This window comes from Larus michahellis, chromosome 14, assembly GCF_964199755.1.
Source record: "Larus michahellis chromosome 14, bLarMic1.1, whole genome shotgun sequence".
In the NCBI taxonomy this organism is placed as follows: domain Eukaryota; kingdom Metazoa; phylum Chordata; class Aves; order Charadriiformes; family Laridae; genus Larus; species Larus michahellis.
Genome location: NC_133909.1, coordinates 11,770,271 through 11,794,828, shown reverse-complemented (window position 1 = coordinate 11,794,828; position 24,558 = coordinate 11,770,271). Strand labels below are relative to the sequence as shown.

The 24,558-nt window shown below is 66.3% G+C and overlaps 2 protein-coding genes across 4 annotated transcripts in view; both read right to left on the bottom strand.

Annotated features, from left to right (window-relative positions):
• Nucleotides 1-1,948: 1,948 nt before the first annotated feature.
• On the bottom strand, nucleotides 1,949-9,458 carry CDC42EP4 (CDC42 effector protein 4). 2 transcript variants are annotated; one of them, XM_074607916.1, is made up of 2 exons: nucleotides 9,359-9,458; nucleotides 1,949-3,890 (listed from the first exon to the last, which is right to left on the bottom strand). In XM_074607916.1, the coding sequence occupies exon 2, from the start codon at nucleotides 3,774-3,776 to the stop codon at nucleotides 2,841-2,843; it is 936 nt and encodes a 311-aa protein (XP_074464017.1). In that variant the 5' UTR covers nucleotides 3,777-3,890; nucleotides 9,359-9,458; the 3' UTR covers nucleotides 1,949-2,840. The 2 variants fall into 2 exon arrangements, with proteins under 2 accessions (XP_074464017.1, XP_074464019.1); XM_074607918.1 differs by lacking the exon at nucleotides 9,359-9,458 and adding an exon at nucleotides 5,965-6,242.
• Nucleotides 9,459-15,192: 5,734 nt separating this feature from the next.
• Nucleotides 15,193-24,558, bottom strand: part of SDK2 (sidekick cell adhesion molecule 2) — a 56,575-nt gene continuing 47,209 nt past the window's right edge. For both annotated transcript variants that reach the window (XM_074607800.1, XM_074607799.1), the window contains exons 33-45: nucleotides 24,330-24,465; nucleotides 23,585-23,641; nucleotides 23,212-23,313; nucleotides 22,865-22,980; nucleotides 21,975-22,161; nucleotides 21,361-21,498; nucleotides 21,103-21,264; nucleotides 20,846-20,971; nucleotides 19,883-20,047; nucleotides 18,939-19,079; nucleotides 18,137-18,275; nucleotides 17,662-17,788; nucleotides 15,193-16,608 (exon numbers count right to left, since the gene is read on the bottom strand). In XM_074607800.1, coding sequence (XP_074463901.1) covers nucleotides 16,255-16,608; nucleotides 17,662-17,788; nucleotides 18,137-18,275; nucleotides 18,939-19,079; nucleotides 19,883-20,047; nucleotides 20,846-20,971; nucleotides 21,103-21,264; nucleotides 21,361-21,498; nucleotides 21,975-22,161; nucleotides 22,865-22,980; nucleotides 23,212-23,313; nucleotides 23,585-23,641; nucleotides 24,330-24,465 — 1,950 coding nt within the window. In that variant the 3' untranslated portion in view covers nucleotides 15,193-16,254. The remainder of the gene's footprint in view (nucleotides 16,609-17,661; nucleotides 17,789-18,136; nucleotides 18,276-18,938; nucleotides 19,080-19,882; nucleotides 20,048-20,845; nucleotides 20,972-21,102; nucleotides 21,265-21,360; nucleotides 21,499-21,974; nucleotides 22,162-22,864; nucleotides 22,981-23,211; nucleotides 23,314-23,584; nucleotides 23,642-24,329; nucleotides 24,466-24,558) is intronic.

Genomic DNA, 24,558 nt, shown 5'->3' with positions numbered 1-24,558 from the left:
GTCCCTTCTGTCCCTGCCGCCAGGCTTGCACACATGCCAGGCTGCAGCGGCACGTGCCGGGCACGACCGCGGTGCCACGCCGCTTCCCCGGGGCTGCCACCCAGAAAAGAGGGGGCAGCCTCCGGGTCTGGCCTGACACCGCGTCCCTCCTCCATCACGCGGTTCCCGCAGCCACACGCGTCCCCGACACACGCCCGCAGCGACGCGGCCTGACACATCGGGGATGGAGACCTGCTCCCATTCTGTCACTAGCGATAAATGCACTGGACCAGTGCTGCCCGCCCGCCGGAGCGCTGCCCGCGGGGGCCGCGGCCCTGTGACGGGTACTGTGCACCGACCTGGCACCGCGCGGTCCTGCCGGCCGCATCCCGCGCACACGCCGGCTCCCACACCGGGATGCTCACCCTGTGCTGTGCAGATGGAGGTTTTGGGGGAGATTGGGGGTGCAGCCCATCCAACCTGCCCTCCCAGCAGCAGGCACTGGCCGGACACCACTGGCATTACTCCCCACTAGCCCGGGAGCTATTTAGCTAGCCCTGCTCTTGCTCACTGACGGTGTGCTGGAGCCACCATCCCGTCCCGTCGAGCAGGGCCATCTCCCGTGCACGCTTGGTGAGCCAGCGCGTGCTTTCTGCCCCGTCGGCTCGCGGCAGTGCGGTGCTGCCGAGCGGGAGGCTGGAGCCGACAGGCGTCACAAAGATAGCCATTGCAGAGTGACGGTCGCAGGCGCATGGTGCCGGGTCACCCCAGGGCCTCTCTCCTCTCCCCACGGCACCAGCGAGACCCCAGGGAACAAGGGGGTCCCAGGAAGGGGAGCAAACCCCAGTGCCCTGCCCCCCTGCTTTGCATCAGAGCATCAGTACGGGAGAAAGGGAGCCAGATCCCCCCAGCAGCCCGGTGACCTTACAGGAGACAGGGACCAGGACGGTGGGCTCCAGGGAGGGTGCTGGCGGCAGGGACAGGGCCCAGCAGCTGTGGGACCCTGGCACAGGACGGGGGGAGGCTGTGCTGCAGCGACCGGGGCGGTGGCAGCCCGGTGAGCTCAGAGCCACCAGCCGCAGCTGCTGTTGTTCTCCCCGACCCGGACAATAGCCCAATGTCCCACGCCGCAGGGCGTTGCGTCGGCCCTGGCGCGCGCACAGCATCCCATTGTGTCCTCGCTGCGGCACAGCGCGCGCCTGCTCCCACCGGCTTCACCGGGGGAGATCCCTGCGGGATGACAGGGGCACCCAGCCGCTCCTAGGGCTAGGAGACATGGCGGGGGCCAAATCCTTTCCTCCCCCTTCAGCAACAGTGAGGACAGCCTGGCCGGTGCTCCCAGCAGAGCCGTTCTCTCCACCCATGTGGGGAAGGGCTCCTGCAGGCGCTTGGCTCCATCACGGCCAGGGAGGGAAGGCACCCTCCATGCTGGCAGAGCCCCACTCACACCGGGGGATGAGCCGCGGAAAGCCAGCCATGGGATGAGAGCGACCCACCCTGCTCATCACACCAGATGTGGCCCCTCCATCCACCCTCGCTGGGGTCAACAGGGACCACGGCAGCCCCACGGGGCCGGGAGCACCCAGGGCAGCCCCCACCCCAGCCCCCAGCCCATGGGAGCGGGGACAGCCGGTCCTGCCCTGCCATCACCGTCCCCTCCTCCCCGGCTGGCAGGGAGCAGGGCCGCAGGGAGGAGAGCGGCATCTTGGCAGGGTTGTCCCTTGGCAGAAGCCGGCCTGGCCGGAGGGTCCCAGCCCAGAGCCAGATCCGGCCAGCGGGAGCTCGCCCACTTCCTCCCACCGCAGGTGCCCAAACGCCGGCCAGGGGACCCGCCGGCAGGCAGGACTCCAGCCAGGGACAGGGTCTGGGGACGGTGGCAGCCCAGAGAACGGCGGTCCCCACCTGTGCAGCAGGGCGCAAGCACGCCTGTCCCCACGCATCTCATCCCCCAGGAACTCAGGCCACCGCTGTCACTACCGGTTCCTTTTATTCTTTGCATTTGTACATACATGGTATAAAACCCTCCTCTTCCACCTGCCTGCACCAGGCCAGTGTCGGCGCTGCCCAGCCAGGCTGGCCCATGATGGTGGCCACCCGGCACACAGGACACCAGGGCTCACGGGGGGTCCCAGGCGTTCCTCCTCCTGGGGACGGACCCACGCGCACATTGGCATCCCTGGGAGCAGCCGGTGCCAGGGGACATCCCCGTGACCCCCAGGGTGTTTGGAGGGTCAAAGCATCTGGGATGGATCCATCCATCCGAGGGACAGGGAGCGAGCCCCCGCCGCAGCACGGGGCTGGAGGCTCGTGGTCTGTAGAAGGTCCCCGAGAAACCCGGGGAGCTGGAGCCGCCCTCGGCCCCCTCTGAGCTCCGGAGCCAAGTCCTTCCTCGTGGGAAATCTCCCCTCCGTTAAAACCAAAAGCCAGAGTAAAGAAAGTTAAGTACAAATCAGAGAGCAGTAAAAACCGTACGGCAGAAAAAAAAAAAATATATATATTACTAAAGGGGCTAAAACTTCGAAGCCTCGTTTGATCCTATATTGCTTTATATGGGTAGGGGAGGGGGGGAAGAAAAGAGCTAATATCCAAAGTCCAACAGAAAGAACCAAAAATTGAGTCTGCTTTCCCTTCCCGGGATGTGCTGGAGCTCCCCGGGAGCCGAGAGGTGTCGGGGCTGTCCCCGGCCCCGGGAGCAGAGCACTGTCCTGCCGCAGCATGTCCGCCGCCGGACGGGGAGAGGGAACGAGGGAGGAGTTGAGTCTTCCCCGGTGCCACCCGCTGCAGCACCGGGGTATTCGGCCCCATGTCCAAGCAACCGCAGATGAGAACCAGACCCCTTGGCTCGGCCGCCCGCCCGCCTTTTATACTCTGATCTCGTCGTCATCGTCATCGGCGAAGGAGAACTCCTTGTCGGGGCGTTTCGGCGGGCTCCGTTGGCTCAGTGGCCCGGGAACGGGGCTGCGCTCCTCTGGCCCCGAGGCGCAGCTGGACACCGAACTGCTGTCCCTGGGGCAGCGGCCGCCGGTGCCGCGGGATGGACTCTGGCTCGGCGGGGCTGCTGCCGCTGCCATCACCGGGGAGCCAGGCAGGGCGGCGTCCACCTCCTCCTCGCGGCTCTCCTCTGCCTCGGCGTCTTCGTCCTGCTCCCACTGCTCCTTATCCATGATGCTCAGGACGTCCCCGAGCATGGAGGGCCCCAGGTCGATGTGGAAGGACATGATGGACTCTGCGTGCTTCATGCCCGCCCCGCTCTTGGCCACCACGACGGGCAGCTCCGTGATGTCCCCGAAGTCGCGCTCGTCCAAGCTGGGGCTCAGCGGCCCGGCGGCCGCCCCATTCGGGCGCTGCTGCTCTTCGGGGCTCACCTCCTCGGGCAGCTTCTTGACGGGGCTGGAGGAGAGGCTCTTGGGCAGCTGCCCCGCGCTCCTGTCCACCTCCTTCTCGTTGAGCTGGGGCAGGGAGACGGCATTCTTCACGAAGAGGGCCGAGTCCCGCAGCGAACCCAGCATGTCCCGCCGATCCCCGCGCGTCACCGACTGCGAGCGCTTGCTGCTGCGGAAGCGGCGGGAGAGCAGGCTGGGTTTGGAGGCTCCCGGCTCCTCACCCGCCTCCGGCCCCGGCTCCCCGGCCTTGCTGGTGAGGAAGGAGGTGTCCCCGAAGGCGTCCCCTGCCCGCCCCACGTGCATGGTGTGGCGGAAGTCCCCCAAGGGCGCGCTGATCATCTCGGCCGTCAGGTCGGCCCGCGAGCGCCGCTTGGAGTGGGCAGAGTTGGAGACGAGTTGCTTGAGGATGGGCATCGCCGCGCTGCGCCGGGGCGGCCCGGGTGGAGCCGCACGTCCCACGGATCCCCTCGGGGCTTGCGCCTGGTGCTCCGCTGCTGGGCTCCCACCGGCGTCACGGATTGGTCACTCCTAGGGGACAGGGGAGAGGGACACGGTCAGGCTTCGAGGACATGGATGGCACAGCCCTGCCGACACCAGCCCTCACCCCACCAGGCTGCAAAATGTGACCCCATGCCCACCAGCAGCTCTGCTCCCCCGGGAATAGCCTCCACGCAGGGAACGGCTCCCTGGGGACGGGTCCCCAGACACCCCCGGGTTCCCCACACCCCCTAAACAACCGGGTCCCAAACTCCATCCACGGAGCAGATGTGCAGAAAGGACCGCAGGAGAAAGACCTGGGCACAGGGATGTTGCAGGACGATCCCCGACCCTGTGCCCCACATAAAAGGGCACCAAGAGGGATGCGGGGCACCCGCTGTCCCCTCCCTGCACAGCCCCAGCCGCCGGAGCGGGGCACGGCAGCGCTCCAGCCTCTGGGAGCCGCACGCTGAGAAGATGCCTGGGATTTTTTTTTTTTAATTGGAAGAAAGCAGGGAGGAGCAGACGCCAGGAGGAATTGGAAACAGACGGCAGGAAGTGTGCGAGGAGGGCGTAGAGCCCCCGGGAGGCACCGCCAGCCAAGCGGCGTGCCGGGGGGAGCCGGGATGGGGACAGGGGAACAGGCAGCCACCCCGCAGGTACCCCTTCACGCTGGGCGGGATGGGGACATGGGGACACAGCCCTGCTGCTGCCCTTTAGCACCCCAAAGCCCTCCATGCTGCCCCTCGCTATACCCCAGCGCTGAGCCCACGCGTGGCTGTGCCCACCCTCCCCGGCCACCTCATTGTCACCACCGTGACTCAGGGGTGGCAGCCGGTGGCAGAGATGACGAGGGCCCTGGCTGACCGGGATGTGGAGAGGCACGTTCCTCCTTCCCGTGGCCGCCTCGGTGCCACCAGCCGACCTGTCCAGCCCCGTGCCTGTGGCCCCACAGGAGGGGACAAGGACAGTGTCCACGTCACCGCATCCCATGTTTCCCTGGCGCCAGGCAGCCCCAGGTGGTCCCGGGAGAGGCTGGTGACGGGGAGGAAGGGCTCCTGGCCGCCGGCTTCCTCCCTCCGGGCACCGCCAGCGACACCGCAGCCCCGTGACGTGCGCGGGGAAGGGACCGATGTCTCTCCTCTGAGTGAGCCTCGGGACATGGCCATGTCCCCCCATTGCCCACCCAGCCCCAGGGTGCAGCTGAATGGCTCCGTGGGGTGGGCTGGAAGCGAGCCCCGGCCCCACAGCCAGCGATGGCAGCATGGTCCTGACACAAGGCAGCCCCACGCCCACTCAGCCGGACACCACAGGGGGCTGCAGCGTTTGCCCCACACCCCCAGCATAGCCCCGGAGGGCTCCCACCCCCCATCCCTTCCCAAACCTGCCCTGTGACGCCCCTCCGTCCCCCACCGTGCAGCGGGGCTTCAGGCAGGCTGTGGCCGGTCCCATGCAGGCAGGACGGACTCTGACCCCACATGGGTGCAAAGTCCTGGTGCCCAGCCCTCCCCGGCACGGCTTCCGTGCAGGGCCAGCCATGGCAGGGACACCCCGCGGCACGGCACCGGCGGCACGCGTCGGGGCTCCCCATCCATCCCGGTGCAGGGTCCCACCACCCCATGGAGGCAGCAGTGCGAGCCCTTCTCGGCAGGGTGAATGATGCAGCAGAGCCCGGGGATGCGACGGACACGGGGGGGGGTCTGGCCGGGGGAACCCCCACTTTACCCCCAGCAGCCCAGGGAAGAGAAGGAGCAGCCGCGACACCTTCTCCGCACCCTCAAACCAGGAGCTGAGCTTCTTCACCCCTCGCCCTCTCCCGACGCAGCTCGCTGGAGCCCCGCTCCCCTCGCCAGCATCCCCCGCACGCCCAGCCCAGCGCGAGCGTGGCACAGACGTTTTCCCCCCCGTCAGGTCTCCTTTCCAGGCCGGCATTCCTCCAGCCTTTGGTTTTACATAAAACAAACACTCCCGGCGAGTTCCCCAGCTGGGCCAGGCAACCGTGCTGCTGATTTAGGCCATCTGGGGACTGTCCCTCCCTTGTATTTAGATTTCGGGGCCAAGTTCAGCATTTGCAAGATACTTTGCAAGCCGCGGCAAAGGGGCCACCGGGAGGTCGGAGCGTTACCGGCACACCCCGGCCAGCAGCTCTCCATCACCGTCACAGCCTCCAAACAAGCCACCGCGTCCCCCCTCGACGCTCCTGCCCACGAAGCCTTTTCATAGCGGCCAAAATCTCCCCGTCCCTCGACGCTTCGCTCCCAGCTCGCCCCGAGAGGTGACGGCAGCGCGGTGGGACACCGCTGCCCGCATAGCCCGGCTGCCGGCCCTGTCCTGCCCCGGGGGGAGCAGAGCACAGAGCCCTTTTCTCCTCCTCTTGCTCGGGGAGAGGAGAGCGGATCCTGTGACATTCCCACTGCCGGCACTTTCACAAAGGAAACCAGGCCAGGGCGGCTTCACCGCCGCCGCCTCCCCAGCTACCTACCAGGGGAAGGCACTCTGTAACCCGAGAGATTGTGCAGGCTGGCAGCCCTTCCTCCTGGGGCAGCGAGCCCAGAGCGCGGCCAAGTCCCAGCAGGGCTCCGAGGAAAGGGGAAGGGAACAGGACCTGTAAGCAGGAGTCGAGGACAAGAGGGATAAAGTGAACCGACAGCCCGTGCGCTGCTTCCCACCGGCGCTCTCAGCCCTTTGGGACCACGAGCTCCGAGGAGCGAGAGCCTCAGGTCCCCGGGGACACAGTTTTCCCTGCAAATGAGTGGTTTGCCTGACAGCGGGGTCCTGCAGCCAGCATGGAAGAGGGGGGACAACCCCGCTGGGTGCGGAGCAGGCAGCAGGGACCGCGGAGCCCTGACAGTGCAGGCTTCCCACAAGACACCCTCCATCCTCCCCAATCTCATCCCCAGGGTCCAGAGGGCAACCAGCGGCTTAAAGAAAGAAGCCAGTATGGGCGCGCAGTGGGGAAACGCCGGGTCCAGCCACGCTCCCACGCATCCTGCCCCCCCCGCCATCCCACTCACAAGCTGGAAAAGCCAAACCCAGGGAGGATGGGGCGGGGGGGAGGGGGAAAGCATCCCGGCCGGCCCGGCCGGCTCCAAACAAGCCTCCCCGGCTTTGCCACGCAGAGCACCCCAGGCAGCACCCTCCAGCCCAGAGATCAGAGGATGCTCTCCCCACCCTGGGAGCACACCAGGGGGTGTGCTGGACCGGTTGGGCCCCCCACCCCTGTCAGAAAGTGGGGCTGAGCAGCCGGCATGTCCTCCCTGCCCGGCGTGCGGGTTCTCCCTGGCCCCGGGCGGCCCGGGCAGGGAGGACATGCCGGCTGCTCAGCCCCACTTTTTGGTGCTCTGCCCCTCAGGGATCCGTCTCAGGCGGCTCTTTGATGTTCCTGCCTGGCAGACAGCTGCTGGAGACACGGCACGGATCACACCTTGCCACCGCCAGCCCCAGGAGGGGACCCAGCCCGTTGTCACACCCTGGCGTCGGGGCTCCCCCAGCGAGTCTCCCCAGGCCCCCCGGGGGCAGACGGTCCTGTTAGTGCGGGCAGCCCAGGCGCCCCGGTGACCGCCTCCTCCTCCCCGGCGAGGGTGACAGGTCTGGTCCTGTCCCTGGCACCGGGACGCTGCTGCAGTTCATCCGTGGGATGCGTGGAGCGGGTCCGGCAGCGCTTCTGGAAGCGGAAAGGCAGCCGGCGGCGAGCGTCAGAGCCAGGGCCAGCGAGACGGGGTGGGAGGCGAAGCTCGGCTCTCGCCAGGGCTATCGGCACGCCGATCAGAGCCAAGCCGGCAAACTCGCCGGCACACCGGTGCCAAAAGCAGAGCAGTGCTCCCCGAGGGACTGCCGACGACCGGGAGCTAGCCAGAGTTCAGCGAAGAACTATTGGCAGGACACGCCAGAACACGCACAGGACCATAAATCCTCCTGCTACGAGGCCACGAACCAGCCCCCGGCTCTCCAGGGCGAGGAGGGGACGTTTCTGGGGGGAAAGGTTATCTCCTCGCTGGCCCCAGCTCCGTCTCCCACAACAACAGGGGCTGGCCGGGGTCCGACAGGATACCGGGGCTAAACAGACCTCCCGACCTCCGCCGGGCTCTAAATTCCTGCGGTTTCGCTGGGGTGGACGGGAAGTAAACAGGCAGCTTCCCACGGCTTGGCCGCAGCACCCTACCTGCCGGCGGGGGCCGGCACCCCACAGCCGGCTGGCTCAGGGGGCCCACGACCGCGGCGGCTGTTTGCGCTCACGACAAAACCAAGGGAACAAAGGGAGAGACCGCCATGGTCAGCACAACGCTGCTGGCAGCGGGGCTGCCTGCGGGCAGCGGCGTGGGGCTGCCCTCGGGGGCCAGGAGGGACCCCCACTGCCCAGGCAGCCCCCGGGTCGGGTGGCTGGTCCCTGGCAATGGGGACTCAAGCCAGCCTGGATCTTCCTCCCGGGACCCAAACCCACTGAACCTCCTTGGTGCTAAACTTCAGCTGGATTCACTCCATGGTCTCCGAGGGAGCTGTGTCCAAAACAGAGTTGTTTACTGAGCACCCAGCTCAGGAGAAAGCCCCATCCCGGGGCGCAGAGACCTGCACTCCCTTCGCTGCCTCACTCCCTGCCTCAGTTTCTCCCCCCAAGCGCTAACGATCCCAGCTTCCTTTGGAACAGCCTTCCTGATCTATACATTCGGCACTCGGAAATATCTATACTTAACGCTGCTACCACTGGGGTCAAACCAGGGCGGCGCGGGCTGCTTCCAGCTCTCCACGAGTGGTCGTCGCCCACCGGCCCCTGGCTCTGCGGCCACCGGAGTGGGTTTGGGAGCCAGCCCCGTACCCGCAGAGGTCCCCCACTCTCCGGGGCACCCATGGGAGCTGGCGTGTGCTCTCCAGGGATTGGGGAGCGGTGCGGGAGGGGGAGGCTGGGGGACGAGGGAAGCCCCGAGCCCTGTCCCAGGCTGCCGGAGGAAGGGCTGGAGGGGGATTTCGGGTGGCTCTGACTCAGCACCCGCCTGCGCCCAGCCCCGGCCGGCCCAGGGGTGCCGCTGGACTCGCTCCAGCTCGGCAGAGGATCAGCCTTTCCGAGAAGGGCCGCCGGCAGCCACCGCCCCGGCTGCGGCCACCGCCGGCTCCGGGCACCCCGAACACACACACACACCCCCTGGCCGTCGGGCTCGGGAGCCGAGGGCGAGCGGCCACCGGTAGCCACCGCCGGGGCGGGGTGAGCCGGGCCGGTTCCCCACGCTGGGCAAACACGGCTCCGCATCCTGTTAACCCCTTCTTCGCCCACCCGCGCCGCGGACCGGCCCCAGGTCCCGCTCTGTGTGTGTGTGTGTGTGTGCGGGGGCCTGGGGGGTCACCGCCTCCCCCGTCCCGCTACCGGAGCGGAGCTGGGGACACCCCGGCGACCCCGCCCGCCCGGACAATAGCCGAGCCGGGGCCCGGTTCTCCCGCCCCGCCCCGCGCCGAGCCGTGCCGGTGAGCCGAGCCGAGCCCCAGCATAGCGCGGTCCCCCCCCCTCTCCGGCCCGCCCCGGTCCGTACCTGCGCGGCCGGGCCCCGCCGCCGGTCCATGGCCGAGCCGAGCCGAGCCGAGCCCCGGCCACACCGCACCCCCCGCTACGCCGCGGCGGGCATGATGTCATCGCCCCGCCCGGGCCAATGGCGCGGCGCCACGTCACGGGGCAGCCCCACACCCTCCATTCAAACCCGAGTGGGGCGGGGGGGGGGAACGACGCGGACGGACCCTTGTCCCAGGCGTGGCCCTGCCTGTGGATGGTGGGGGGGTTCCCTGAGTGGGGACACGAGTGGGGACACGAGTGGGGAGCCCGGGCCCTCCATGGGGATCCGCGGGGGTGGGGCTCACGGATCCCTGCCCTCGGCGGGGTGGGGGGAGTGGGGTCCCCGGGACTAGAGCAAGAGGGTGGCTGCACCCCGGCAGAGCGGCCGCAGGTGGTGGGGTGAGTGACTCTAATTAATTAAGGGGATTTAAGAGCCCAACGGAGCCACTGGGAGTTGGTGGGTTCAGCCCTGTGGCAGCATCGATGCCCCTGTTCCACTCATGACCGTGACCCCCCCGAGGCTGTGGCACCCACGCTCCCCCTCCAGCTCCCTGTCCCCCTCCAGCCCCTCCGCTCCATCCCCCTGGGGGGCCGCAGGGCTCCTCCAGGCCATGGGTCGGTTGGGTGGTCCATGGTGGGGACGCAATGGCGGGAGCACCACGGCCACCCCGGCCCCCCAGCGCTGGCGACACGCTGAAAGGGAGAGTGCAGGGCTGCACAGCCGCGCTCGGGGATTAAGGCGAGACCTTTGTGGGAGAAAAGGGGCGGGAGAGACGCGATTATCCCGAATCTGCCTAATGCAGCGTTTCTTGCATATTCCGGAGCGTCTGGTGCCTCTGCGAGGGAGCCAGGCTGGACGCAGTGGGGTGGCGAGTGGGGTGCTGGGATGCCTCAACAATGCGACCCCCTGGGGCTGGGGTGCTGGGGCACATCGTTGGAGGGGGGGTGAGTATTTCTCATGTCACGGGTACAAGGAGCTCCATTCCCCAGGTTGGGCTCGGCAGCACCAACCCAGGGGCTGCGGGCTGCATTGGCAGCAGGGCTGGGCAGCACTGGGCGCTTTGATGGCTCGTCTGGCACAGACTCGTTCCTCCGTAGGAAGGGCAGGGCTTGCGGAGTAGCCAAGGAACCATCACTCCCGCGAGCATCACTGCAGAGATGCTGGGGTTGGCACGGTGGAGATGCTCTGCCGGACTGAGCACTGGGGCCAAACCACCCAGCGCACAGCCTCTGCCCGCAGCTCGGGGGTGTCCAGCACCACCCAGCTTCCACCGGTGCGTGCAGTCTCCTTCCCAGGCCGTGCTGCTTCCTCGGCTCACACCAGCCCCATTTTCATAGCCGGTTTGTTTGGCTAATTTTATTTTCCTTGTTTTCTATATGGGGAAACTGAGGCAGGAGGCAGTGCCCCATGCTCACAGTTGAGCAGGGGTCCCCTGGGAGCCACCGCTATGGTTTGGCGGCGGGTGAGGAAGAGGAGGAGGCTTTGCCAGAGCCCCAGCTGGCAGCTCTACCCACTCATGTGGGGTCAGCGCGTGTTCATTGAAGGCTGGCATGGCACCGGCGCAGTGCTGCTCGCCTCACCTGATGCTGTCACGGGAGCATGGCGCTGGCTGAGACAGCGCAGTCAGGAGGGATTAACATCAGCCGGGTGGTGGGAGCCTCCGGGGAAGGCTCCTGCGGGCTGGCCTAACTCTGGCTGGGAAGAGCAGGCACCCACTCAACTTGAAAAACTGCCTGGGAGAGACGGGCCCCCTCCCCTCTCCTCGGCGGCAGCTCGGGCCAGGCAGGGCCCCGGGGCTGGATCCGGCCCTGGGGAGACGGTGGCGAGGTCGGGACGCTGGGAGGTTCGAGGAGCTGGTGGCTGCATCGCTCCGGCCCCTCCTGAACCCATCGCCGGTTCCTTTGGCTGCTTCTCAGCAGCTTTTGAAAGCAGAGGAGAAAAAAAAGAAAAGGATTGAAAAGCACATTGAAAAGCAGGGCAGGGAGAAGCGCCCGAGTTTCCCGGCAGCCCCGTCCCCTCCTCCTGCCGCCAGCGCCTGCCAGCTTTGTCTGCCGACGCTGCCTTCGGCCGCGCAGGAGATGCTGCCGAGCCAGGCTCCCCGAGCCCCAGTGCTGCAGCAGGGTGTGGGGATCACCGTCTGGACACCCCAAGGTGCTAAGAACAGGGAATTGCCCCCACAGCCCCCCAACATCCCTCCAGCCCCAGGGCTGGATGCTGCCAGAAACCCCCTGTCAGCCCCACTAACCCCCACGGACACCAGCTTGCACCCACAGTCGGGGGGTTTCACCCCTTCCCCATGCTGTTTGCCCAGGGGTGAGCGGTTTTTGGGCTAACCGGCGCGCCCCGGCAGGAACGCGCCGCCTGCTTCACCACCAGCACCTCGGCACCCACGGGAGCGCGGGTGAGCGCCAGGACAAGCTGTGTGCAGGTCGGAGCCTGCCGTGGGCACGCTCCTGGTGCAGCCTCCTGACTTTCCCACCCACACGCTCCCCTGGCCGGCACTGCCGGGGAACAGGCTGGCACAACCCGCCGCCTGCCCGGGAACCCATCACCCGGCCGCGGTGCAGCCGCCCCAGCTTCCCCTGACCCTGAGGGATCCCACCTGGAGCGTGGCTGCTGCAGGGACCCACCGCCCCCATGGAAAACCTGGCACAGCTTGGGAGCAGGGACGCCTTCGGCCGGGGTGCCACATCGTGTGCCGGGCACCCGCGCCTCGGGGACAGGGTGCACAGACCTGGGTCCTTCCTCTCCGCCGCTCTCCTCTCCCCGCCACCCCGGCAGTGTTCTGCTGCCGTCTCCGTCACCGGCAGCTCTGCCCGCGCCGCCAGCTTCGCAGCCTGGCACGGCGCAGGAGGCGGCAGGGCCCCGGGCACGCGGGGCTCTGAGGATGCGCCAAGTCCCGTCTAGCCCCCGGCATGACAAGAGGGGCTGTCCCTGTCCCCACGGCCCAAGGCAAGGGAAAGGTGGGGACACTCGGCTCTGCCCCGGGAGCTGGCGGGGAATCAGGGAAATGCGGAGGAAAGGGAGAGCCCGCTGCAGGGCTGCTTCTCCTCCAGCGCACACCGAGCATCTCTCTGCTCTGATTATTCCTTGCTCAATGTAACCTCAACCGGGAGAATAAACTCTTACTGCCCGACTCCTCCAACACCAATGCCGCTTCGGCTAAATAAATAAAAATAAATCACAAGACTCAGCCCACGTTTACAGGTCACAACCCCCATTTCTAGCACACAAACATCTCCCCATCGCGTCCGGGGCAGCGAGCGGGTGCTGCTCCAGTGCCGCCCCGTCCGCACGCCAAGGTCTGGGGGTGCAGCTTCTCCCCTCTGCCCCTCTTCGGCTCGCCAACCCTGATAAGCGAGCCGTGCCCTGCCCTTGGGAGAACCGCAGGCCACCGCCGAGCAGGAGTCGGGAGATACGTCAAGGCCAGTTGGGTCCCCGGGGGCTGATTGCTGCCGACAGCTTGCCCTGGCCGCATGGAGCAGGCTGCAGAGGCAGCAGCGGGACTGGGCACGGGCAGCCTGGACCTGCCCGGTGGGGCTGGGGCTGCAGGAGTGATTTTTGGAAAGAATTGGTTGTGGCAGCAACGTGGGGAAAGCCGAGGTGGGAGAGAGGTGGCTGTGCTCAGCAGGGAGCATGGTGCCTTTCCCCGCAAGCCCAGCCTGTCCGGTGGCATCTGTGCCACGGGGAAACTGAGGCAGCACAGATGAGGAGAGCTCCCGCTACTGCCACTGTCACTCAGCCCCTCTCTGCGGTGCCCACAGTGGGCTTTGTGCCCTGCATGGCACCCAGACCGTCCCCGAGGAGGTTCCCTGGGGCGCAGAGGGTGAACCCACCTCTGCGGTGGCATGTGGGATCCACCACTTCCTAGGGTGCCGCACCCGTCAGCCATGGGAAACCACCAGCAGAAAGGGCTTGTCCCGGCTTTGCCACCATCGCTGCCACAGGGCCCCGGGTGCTCTGGCCACAGCCACACCAGCGGCTTCACCTCCCGGCACGGCACCAGCTCCAAACCTGCCGTGGATGTTGCTGCACCCTCTGGCTTCTCCTCCCCGGGGCCAGGGATGAGCCTGGCCAGGGCGGGCGAGCGGGGTCTGGGCTCTGCTCTGCCCTGGCTGCGGGGGCTGCAGCACGACGCCGTGCTGGGGAGCACACGCAGACCCCACACAGGCACCGCCTGGGACCCGCATCCCACTGTCCCCACTATGGGGGACGTGTCCAGGGACCGTGTCTCGGTGCTCGCTGGGTTGTTGCTGCTCACAGGGCCTGGCACATGCCCTGCGTGGGAGGAGAGTGTCCCTCGCACAGGGAGAATCCCTCGCACAAGCAGCGTCCCTTGCACAGGGAGCATCCCTCGCACAGGGAGCATCCCTTGCACGGGGAGCATCCCTCGCACAGAGAGCATCCCTTGCACGGGGAGCATCCCTCGCACAGGGAGCATCCCTTGCACGGGGAGCATCCCTCGCACAGGGAGCATCCCTCGCACAGGGAGCATCCCTTGCACGGGGAGCATCCCTCGCACAGGGAGCATCCCTCGCACAGGGAGCATCCCTTGCACGGGGAGCATCCCTCGCACAGAGAGCATCCCTTGCACGGGGAGCATCCCTCGCACAGGGAGCATCCCTTGCACGGGGAGATTCCCTCGCACAAGCAGCGTCCCTCGCACAGGGAGCATCCCTTGCATGGGGAGCTCGCCCGTGTTGCTCGACTCCCCAGACCTGCTCTGCCCTGCGTCTCTGTGAGCTCCGCGTCCCAGCCCGGGTGGGAGGAAGGTCTCTCTTGCACAAGCCGGGATGCCTCGGGGCTGGAGCCGGACTGCAAATGAAGGGCAGGATTTGTCCAGCCAAATGCAGACCCCCCCTCTGCCCCTGTGCCAACATCCCCACCTTAGCGGGGTGTCGGGAGCCCTTTTGCTGCCCAGGGAGGGGACGGGCACCCCTGGGTGCTGCGCTGCCTTCGGCGCCAGCTCCCAAGTAGGTCGATGAGTCACCTGCCAGCAATGCCCTCTGCTCCCCGCCAGCCCCGGGGCCACCGTGACACGCCGAGGCGGGGACAGCACTTCTGCCGGTGGCCACATCTCGGGGGGCGATGCCACCGCAGCCTCCCCAGTTTCTCCCCAGCCCAGCGGACGGGTGAAGAGGGGCTGTGGCTCAGGGTCACGCACCCCCATCTCAAACCAGTCCCCAGATGCACCTCCTGCAAAACGCTCCCTCTGGCAGCCCCAGACCCTTGCTCACGCCAGGGTGAGGGTCTGGGCACGTGCCTGTGTGGGGCTCCAAACCCCTGCCCTGTCGGCAGCAGGGTCCTGCGGCAGATCCCACAGCCCCCAGGGAGCAAAGAGCCCCCCGGCAGGGAAGCGGTGCCGGTGCTGGCGCTGTCAGCAGGCTGAGCCTCCCCCAGCCCTCGCTCCAGACCCGTGCTGTGTGCTGCCCGGGGGGTGACGGGCAATGGAACCCCAGCCCATCACCCGGATTTTCCTGCCAGGCCTGAAGGGCAGAGCAGGCAGCGGGGGTGGCTTCAAACCAGGAGAAATCCCAAGCGCCGGTGATGCCAAAAGCATGGGGTCACCTCCCTCCTCCCCTATCCCACCACTGGGTCCCCCTTCCCTCCAATCCCACTGCTCCGGGATGGAGACAGAGAGGGATACAGCCATCACAGCTCCACGCACTGTTCTGCGCCCTATCCCGGCACCGCAGCCTCCAGCACCCTCTGCCCGGTTCCTTTCCAGTGCCGTAGGGGTGACACAAGCCTGGCCAGGCCAGCAGGACAGACGGACACATCCCGCCGCAGCAGGGTGACAGAGACATGAGACGGGATGATCCTCAGGCTGTTTATTGGCATCTCCCTCGGCTCAGCCCTGGTGCCGCGGCCCCGCCGGGCTGGTGCCTGGCTCACCCGTAGGCACTGCGGGGGTTTTGCTACGCAGAGACCACCAAAACGGCCCCGGACCCCCCCGGGCATCGCCACCCCTGCTTGCCCCTTATCCTCCCAGGCCTCTGCACAAAACCCCATTAAAAAAAAAATTCCCCAAACCACCAGAAATGCAGAGGGGTGGCTACGGTCACCGCATCGCCCTTGCCAGAGCCCCGGCGCAGCCTCAGGGTGCAAAATCATGGCGGGGGGGGACATCAGCACCACTTGCACCCCGGCGGGGCTCTCCTGGGGTTTAAGTCCTGTGTTCTCCTTGGGGGGGTGCTGTGCCCGACCAGGCACTAACGAGGGGAGGAATTATTTGCCCCCGGGGTTCCTGGCGCAGTGGCTGCCCCCTTCTCCCAAAGGCTGGGGGGGTCCAGGGTGGGAGTTTCATGTCCAGAGGTTTTAAGATCAGCAGAGCTCCTCTTCCCCTCTGCAGTCGGGGGTCTCTGTGTCACCGCTTGTCCCCACGTCCTGGGGGAGCCACAAGTGGAGGGGCCGGGGTTTGGCATGGCCAGAGCCCCTGCACCCAGCCCAGCAGCACCCATGGGACCCCGGCCAGGCCGGCAGATGCCAGGGGCGAACTCCGGCGCCAAGCCCTGGCACCCCGCACCCATCCATCCCTCCGCAGCCGAGGAGTCCGGAACGCAGGAAGCTTTGGCCGAAAAGAGGAGCTGAGTTTTGCTCCCCAGCCCCAGGGAAGGCACCCGGCGTTCTGCTCCGGCGCTGCCAAGAAAGTGAAACACCCGTGGTGACGCCGAGCCTGGGGACGCTGCCCGCCATGGCACCAGTGCCATCCTCAGTGCCCCGTGGCCCTTCAGCCTCTCCGCTTCCTCCTCTTCTCCCCCTCACCGCTTTTTTCTATTTTCTTAATTTCTTGGGGGCTTTTCTTTTTTTTCCTTTTTTTTTTTTATATATATATTTTTTTTTTTTTCCTCCTGTTTGTTTTCGCTTCTGTTTAAATATCAAACGAAAGAAGAAAATCCAGCGATGGGGGCTCTGGAGCCGGGGGCCAGGCTGCTGGGTGGGCGGTAGAGGGTACCGGGCTGGCTGGGGGGGTTGCCGGGGGTCTGGGGGGTGGGAGTCCTGCTGGCTTTGGGGCGGAAGAGGCTGCCCTGCTGCGTGGAGGTGCTGTTGGAGAGGGGTGCGTGGTCGGGCTCCCCCGAATCGCTCTCGGTGTAGCTGTACGCCTGCGCCCGGGAGATGCCCTTCTGCTGCCGCCGCCAGGAGTTGTAGTAGGTGGGGTCGCTGATGTAGTGGTTGACGAAGGAATGGGCTTTCTGGTGGCCGGGGTCCACCTCGTACTCGCTGTCGCTGCCCTAAAGAAACGGGATGGGATGGGGTCAGTAAGGGGCATCACCCCCCAGCCCCAAAACTAGGCTGAGCTTTCCCCGATGCTCCTTTGGGGATGCTGGCGAGCGCATCCCAAAAGACTTTAAGGGGCTGGGATGGCTGCGGCACCGCTGGGGTGTTTCTGCCTCTTGCCAAAGTAAAATAAAACTTCACACAAAAGGCTTGCGGGGGCCCTTGGGGGGGCCGCCCCCGAGGCCGTGATGCCCCAGGGGTTGGCGGGGAGGGTGTTTTTGGGAGGCGGGTGCTGGCGGCCCTGCCTCCCCGCTGGCGGTAATTGGATTCAGCTTCCCCTGGCCGTGCACAAAGGGGCCATTGAGGCGGGGGGAAGCTGCTCCGCGCCAGCTCCAGCTCCCGCCGCTCTTCACAGCTCCTCAAAAGCCACTCCAGCCCCGCCAGGGCAAGAGGGAGCCGAGCCGGCAACCGCCCCGCCAAGGCAAAAGAAACAGCCGGTGCAGGCAGCAAGGGGGGGTCCCCGGTCCCTCTGCGGCTCAGGGACAGTGCAGGGACCCCCAGGACCTTCCCCTGGGCTTCAGCCTCATCTTTCCAGATGCCTCCCAGCATCCATCCCGGGGGCAATGTCCCCCTGCCTCCCCGGGGAGCTGCCCGCGGCCACGATCCCGCCCGGCCACAGCTGCCCGTTTCTCCCGGAGGAGACAAAAGTGCCATTTTGCAGCGTTGGCAGAGCCGCGGCTGTTGCCACCAGCGACCTGGCAGCAGGACAGTCCCCAACCCCGCTGCTCTCCTGTCCCCGGCAGCCCTCGGGGACCCCCCGCAGTGCCACATCCCCAGCACACGGGCCGGGGGGCTGTGCCAGCTTCACGCTGGGGCTGTGCCGCAAATCCACGGGGGATGCCGCTGCCTAAAAGCGGGATGGGGCAGGGGAGCGGGACCAGCATTGCTTTTCCCAAATGTGCACCAGGATCTGCATCTCGGTGGGCAGAGACTAGGGCTCCCAGCACCATCCATCCTGACCCCCCTGCCCCGGGTCCCCGTCCCTGTGTGCAGCTCCAGGCGCTCACCTGCGAGTCGGAGACCTCGGAGGGCTTCTCCGTCAGGCTGCTGCTCTCGGCGGGGATCAGGTCGTTGTACTTGGTCACATCCTCGTCTGAGTAGTGGAGGCTGCCGGGGCTGGGCCGTGGCGGGGACCTCCGGGAGAGGCCGGGGCTCAGCACAGGTCCCCCCTCGGGGATGAGCCCAGGCGACCCCCGGGGCAGGATTGGGGACCACCCCCAAGCCGTGCCAAGCCTCCCCCTTGGCTTTCAAGGATTCCCAGCTTTTCAGGCTGCTCAGCATCCCGGCACATCAGGGCTGGTGCAGCGGCTGCAGCTCATGGCAGGGGGGACACTGGGCACAACAGGGTCACCCCCCAGGGGTGCCAGCCCTCCCCAGCCCCATGCCCATCTCACGGGGAGTGCACGATGGAGGGATGGGCACGACGACTGAAAAAACTCCCCCCTGCCTGGGAAAGGGGCTGTGGTGTGGGGGGGTCCTTACCGGGTGTAGATGCCGTTCTTCCGGCAGAAGGAATTCTTGACGGAGAGGCGCCGGTTGTTGAGCTCCAGGGCGGGGAAGCTGCCCTCGTCCAGGCTGACCATCTCGCCGTGGCTCAGGGCGGTCGCCTTGGAGCCATTCCCTGCGGGATGGGATGCTCAGAGCCTCCCCGGGCAGCACAGTGGGGGAGGCCCGCACCCTGCACAGGACCCCGCGCAGGGGGGCTGCGGAATGGCCCAGGGAGGGTTGTGCCGGTTCCGGCGTTGGAGAAACCAAAGCCTGAAGCCTGGGGATGCCATGAGGTGCCAGTCCCGGGGCAGTGGCCATGTATTAGCCCCGTGGCCAGCGCCGCCGGCTGTGCCGAGCCTGCCCGCCTTGGCTCACGCCCTGACCTGCCCCATCGCCTCCGGCTCTCGGCTCAGCCGCTCTGTTTGCTTAACAAGGAGGTCTGGATTTTCCCCACAATTTGAGCCCTTGATACAGCTAAGAAAACAGAACTGTGTTTGACTAATCCCGCTGACCTCTGCCGAGCCCCTGGCCTGCCCTGCCTCCGCAGCTGACAGCGGGACAAGTCGCTTATTTAATCTTTAGCTCCCAGCACTCTTTGGGAAGCCCGCAGCATCTTTATCGGATGTCACCGTGTCTCCGGAGGAGCCGTGCCCCGAGGCAGGCTCCCACCGCTCCGCTCAGACCCCAAAGGCAGGCAGGGAAGCCCCAGAGAGGCTCCTACGGGGTCAGGGCTCTGCACCCCCCTTCTGGCACCCCGGAGGGTCCCGTCAGCACCCACCACACCCCCGGCACTCACCCGAGTCTGACTTCTTGGCGTACTTCTTGCTCTGCCCGCGGATGATGAGCACAAAGACGAGGAGGAGGATGAAGATGAGCCCCACCAGGGCGATGACCACTAGGAACCACCACTCCTCGTAGAAGGGGTTGGTTTTCTGGGCTGGGGGACAGCAGGGAGGATCAGAGGGGGACAGGCGTCGGGGGCAAACCAGTATATATAGTTCCTTGGGGAACTTTGTGAGACCTGGATCCATGCGAGGGAGCAGGTTAAAGGGGGATGGGGGGGGCTTTGCAAGGGGAGGGCTGGCAGATGCTGCTGGCAGCAGGATCTGGGGCTCTGTAGGAGCCAGGCAGGGTTGGGGAGATGGGTTTCAGTGATGATGTGCTGGTTTCAGCTGGGATAGAGTTAATTTTCCTCCTGGTAGCTGCTGTGTTTTGGATTTAGTATGAGAATAATGTTGGTAACACGTATTGCTTTACTTGTTGCTAAGTAATACTTATACTAAGTCAAGGACTGTTTCAGCTGAGAGGGAGCGCAGGCAGGACAAACTGTCCAAAGGAATATTCCATACCATAGACACCGTGTCCAGTATATAAACGGGGGTTGGACAGGGAGCAGGAACCCACGATCACTGCTTGGGACGGGCTGGGCAATCCATCACTGTGTGGTGAGCAATTCCATTGCATCACTCATTTTGTATATTATTATTATTATTATTTTCTCTTCTGTTACTGTTCTATTTAACTGTCTGTATCTCAGCCCACAGGTTTTCCCCTTTTCTCCCTCTTCTTCCTATCCCACTGGCAGGGGGAGGAGTGAGCGAATGGCACGGTCTGAGTTGCCGGCTGCGGTTAAACCACAACAGATGGCCACGAGAACAGAGCAACACTGGGACTCTCCCCCCCGGCACGGGGGTGACAGCGTCCCCCAGGGGACACCCGGGTGCCGCCCCTGCTGGCTACCTGACACGGAGGGGGAAGGCGTGCTGGGGGTGCCGTAGCCATAGTCGTTGACGGCGATGACGCGGAAGTCATAGCTGACCCCCTGCTTGAGGATGTCCATGCTGAAGGTGTAGGAGGTCACCTCCTTGGGGATGTCTTTGATGAGGATGTCCCAGAGCCCCTCATCTGGAAGAGAGAAGGTGCCTGGGAGGGGTTACCGGCTCTGCAGGACTCCGCAGGGCGAGAGGCTGGTCTCCCTCCATCCGGGAGTGTTTGCCCTCCACCATCTGCCCGTCCCTCCCGGCCGCGGCAGGCACGGAGCTCACTCCCCGCAGCATCATTAAAAAGCCATAACGATGCATGCGGCTGATCGATCTCCTGCCCCCACCCACAGACGAGGCCAAAGCAGCTCCCTGGGGACCTGCTTCCCCCGCAGCCCCCCGGCAGCCCCAGCAGCCCCATGGCTCAGGGTAGCGGGGGTTTCCCTCCCAGGTGCTGCCCCACTGCACCGGGAGCGTCACCGACCCCCGTTAGCGATCGATTGGGTCGTCTGAGCTGTACTCTCTGCGGCAGCGAGAAATCATTAGCCCGGGGCTGCAGGAGAGAGCATGGCCGTGCCTGATGGCTCCCTGCCGAGGGGATGGGGAGTCCCGTTTTGGGATAGCCTTGGCACCCCTCAAAACCCTTTGCCTATCTGGGGGAGCGTCAGGACCTCCGTGCCCACGGAAGCAGCAGCATCGATGGGTGCTGCCCCGTGGCTCGCCAGCCCCTTTCCATCAGCCCCAGGCAGCACCCGCTTGGCAGCGCGTTCCTCGTGGACCAGCTCATGGCCAACACCACAGACACCCGGGTCCGAATCCCCAACCCAGCCTGACAGGTGACCTGGGAGACGTCAGCATTCCCTGCCTCAGTTTCCCTTTCTCCTGAACCCAAGGCACCACCAGTGACAAGGTGGGGATGGAAAGCAGGGAGGAGCTGCCGTACCTGAAGGACGGGCTTCGATGACGTATCTGGTGATGGGCCCTTGGCCAGGATCCCCACTCGACCAATGGATGGTGATAGCCGAGCCATAGCGGGAGATGAAGGGCTCGCCGGGGGGACCGGGGGCACCTGGGGACCCAGAGCAGAGCTGGAGGTACAAACTGGCATGTGGCCATGCCAGCCCTGGTGGCACTGGGTGAAATGTCCCCATGTCATCTCCTCCCTCGCTCTGGCACGGCATCCCACATGTCCCCCCGTACCTTCCCCAGGCCCCGTGGTGATGTTCGCCTCAACGTCTGGCCCGTAAGCGAAGGTTTTGGCTCGGATCCGGAACCGGTACGTCACACCCTCGGCCAGGTCCTTCACCTTCATCCACAGCGGGCTGTTCCCCTTCACATCCACCGTCACGATCTTACTGACACCTGCAGGGACGGAGGCTGAGCCGGGTGCTCGCTGGAGCCCTCCCAGCTCCCCCCAATGCTCCCAGCCTCCCCCCGGGGTCCCTGCCATGCCCTCACCATCCACAGGCATGCAGGGCTCGTAGACCAGCCTGTAGCCCTCGAGGATGCCGTTGGGCAGTGGTGGCGGCTCCCAGGACACGTTCACCGACGTGGTGGTCAGCTCGCTGAATCGGATGGAGCCGGGGGCGCTGGGGGCTGCGAGGAGTAGGGTGGCCAGGATCAGGTCGGCGCTCCCAGGGGATACCCCCGGCACCCAGCCAGCCCCTCTCCCTGCCTCCACCCTAACGGGGCTGGAGCACTCGTCACCACCATCTCACACCCCCTTGGTGCCACCCCCCTGTACCCCCATCCCCACTGCAGCAAAGACCCTGCCAGGGCTCCCCCCATGACAGGGGGAACGAGTCTCATCTCTCTCCTCCCAAGACCTTCATCTCCGTGTCCCCCCAACCCACAAACTCTCCTCCCAACCCACAAACCCTCTGGGGTGAGCCCGGGGCTGGTATCTGCTCGGGATTGCAGAAGCTGGGATGCAGCTGGGATGAAGGGCCACCAGCCAGACACCACTGGAGCTGGACCCATGGCGACACCTCCCCACAGAGCCCAGGGGCAGGAGGGTCTGGATGGGACCGGGGAGAGGGAAGGGCTGGGGGCAGCCATGCCACGGGCCCCACCTGCCTGCTGCGTCCGCCCCTTGACGGGGGGGCTGCGGGGCCCGTCTCCTGCCGCGTTGAAGGCGGCGACGCTGACCCAGTACGAGGTGTACCCCGTCAGGTTCTTCAGCTTCACCCCGTTCTCGGGCAGGAAAAGCGTCTTCACCCGCGCGCTCTCATTCTGGCGCTGAGCCTCCCAGAAGTGGATCTGCAGGAGGAGGAGGAGGGGGGAAGGAGACCTGGGTGATGCACGGATCCAGTCCATCTCGCCTTCCCCAGGCCCTTTGCTGTGCCCAAACACCCCCGCAGCCCTGTCTGGGCTCCTAAGCCCCCGTCCCACAGTGGCCGAGGGCTCTGAGCCTGCTGGAGGGAAAGGAATGGCGCTGAGCATCAGACGTGAGCCCCGCTCGCAGCCGGCTCCGGGCCCAGCACCGCTGCGCTGCCGAGCGAGCACCCTGAGATCACCCTTGAGCTGGGCCTAATTCTCAAAGGATGGGGCCGAGCAGGAGGAACCACCATGGACGTGGCCAAGGAGGTGTCTAGAGCACGGGGCTGGGCATCCCGGCAGCATCCCGGCTGCATCCCGGCTGCATCCGAGGACCGACGACGCCACCTGCCGCCCCGCGGGCGCTCAGCACCGGGATGGGACACCCGGCATCTCCCTGGAACACCCGGCATCTCCCCGAGACACTCGACATCTCCCCAGAATCCCTTCCCCAACGGCACGCATAGCGCCTCCCAGGGCACCCAGCATCTCCCCAGTACACCCAGCATCTCCCCGCACCCAACACCAGACAGAGCGTCTCCCAGGAGAGCTCATCACCCTGCAATGACACCCAGCATCTCCCCAGTACACCCTGTGTCCCTGAGCCCCGGCTCGGTGCCAGCTCCCAGGTTTCGGGGTGCGGTACCTTGTAGCCCTGGATGTCCCCGTTCTGGCTCTCAGCGGGTGGCGGTTCCCAGGTGACATCCAGCTGGGTGGCCGTGGCCGCCTGCACTGCCACGTTCTGTGGCGCGCCAGTGGGCACTGTGCCGAAGGAGGGGGTCGGTGTGATGGCCTTGCTAGGACCAGGGTGGGGGAAAGCCCCCCCTGGATGTGCGGGGGGACACTAACTTGTCTCGGCACATCAGGGGTGTTTAGAGGGGATGGGGGCCACAGGATGTAGGAGCGGAGGGTCCCAGGGCAGTGAAGCCCCCTCCCCGCGGCCCCCGGCCGTGGGCAGCCCCTCGCAAGGCAGGGCCGTGCTGGTGGACTCACCCGCTTCACCCACGAACACCTCCTGGGGGGGGCTGGGGGGGCCTTCGCCCACAGCGTTGTACACGCTCATGCGGATCTCGTAGCGCCGGTGCTTGCTCAGGTCTGGGTGGGGCAGAAAGGGGAGAGGGGGTGAGCTCCCTGTGGCCGGCGGTGTGGGGGTCCTGCTACCCCCAGGGGACCCCACGGAGCCCCCCTGGCTGGGGAAGAGGGGGGTGTCCCCAAGGAGCAACAGGGGCCCCTGGGCACAGGGTGTTTGGCTCACCCCGGTTCACCCCACAGCACAGGCAGGCGCAGGGGAGGGATGTAAGGGGGTGGCAGCGAGGGGGGACACACAAGGGGGTGGCAGGGAGGGGCAGGGGGAGCGGTGACTTACTGTCCAGCTCGTACTGGGTGAGGGAGACCTCGCTGAGGTTGTGCACGGCGTAGACGGCTGGGCGGCACGGGGCAGGGAGAGCAGGCAGCGGTTAGTCCCGCACACAGCACGGGTGGGCTCCCACCTCCAAGCACCCACCCCAGCACGGCTGCCCACCCCAGGGTGGGCCAGGGGTCCCCCGCAAGGGTCCTGTCACCCCCAGGTGCCAATGGGGCTGTCACAGCACCAAGGAACCTTTCCATCCTCCAGCCCCGTCCCCCGTGCGGCACGAGCCGGGGCTGGGCATCGGGGTCTCCACGGGGGTCTGACCACAGCTGAGAGCAATGGATGGGGCAAGGTCCGGTGTTGGGCTCTGCCTTTGTCACTCGCGTCCCTGCTGTCCCCAGAGCGGGGTCTGAGGATGGCAGCACACCCAGACACACACAGCGGGACGTCACAGACACCCATGTTAGGTGCAGACACGTGGACACCCAACGCTGCAGGGACGCGGGGGCTGAGCACAGCGGGACTAAGCCAGCGACATTGCACACAAGCGCGTTAGGGACCACGGACCTGGTGGCATGAGGGGGACGGTGACAGCTCCACGGGGCACAGCCTGACCCTGACAGCTCCAGGCTGCCACCCGGCAGAGGCTGTGGAACACCGGGATGCCGCCCTGCCTCGTCCTCCACCCGCCACCGCTGGGCCACCCTCCCCGCCCCCGCAGCCACACATCCCCAGGCTCGGTGGCACCTCGAGCACTCACGGGTGAGCTCGGCCCACGTGGCGCCGGGGTTGCCGATGCCGCGCAGGGTGAAGCCGCGCAGGCTGTCGTACACCAGCTCGCGGTACCGGAGGCGGAAACCCAGCAGGATCCCATTGATCTTGTCCTCGGCCGGGGGCTGCGTGGGGAGGACAGAGAGGGGCTGCTCTGACCCGGGCACCCCGAGATGGCGGTCCCCAATACGCCCCGGTGCCACCTCCCAAGGGGGCAG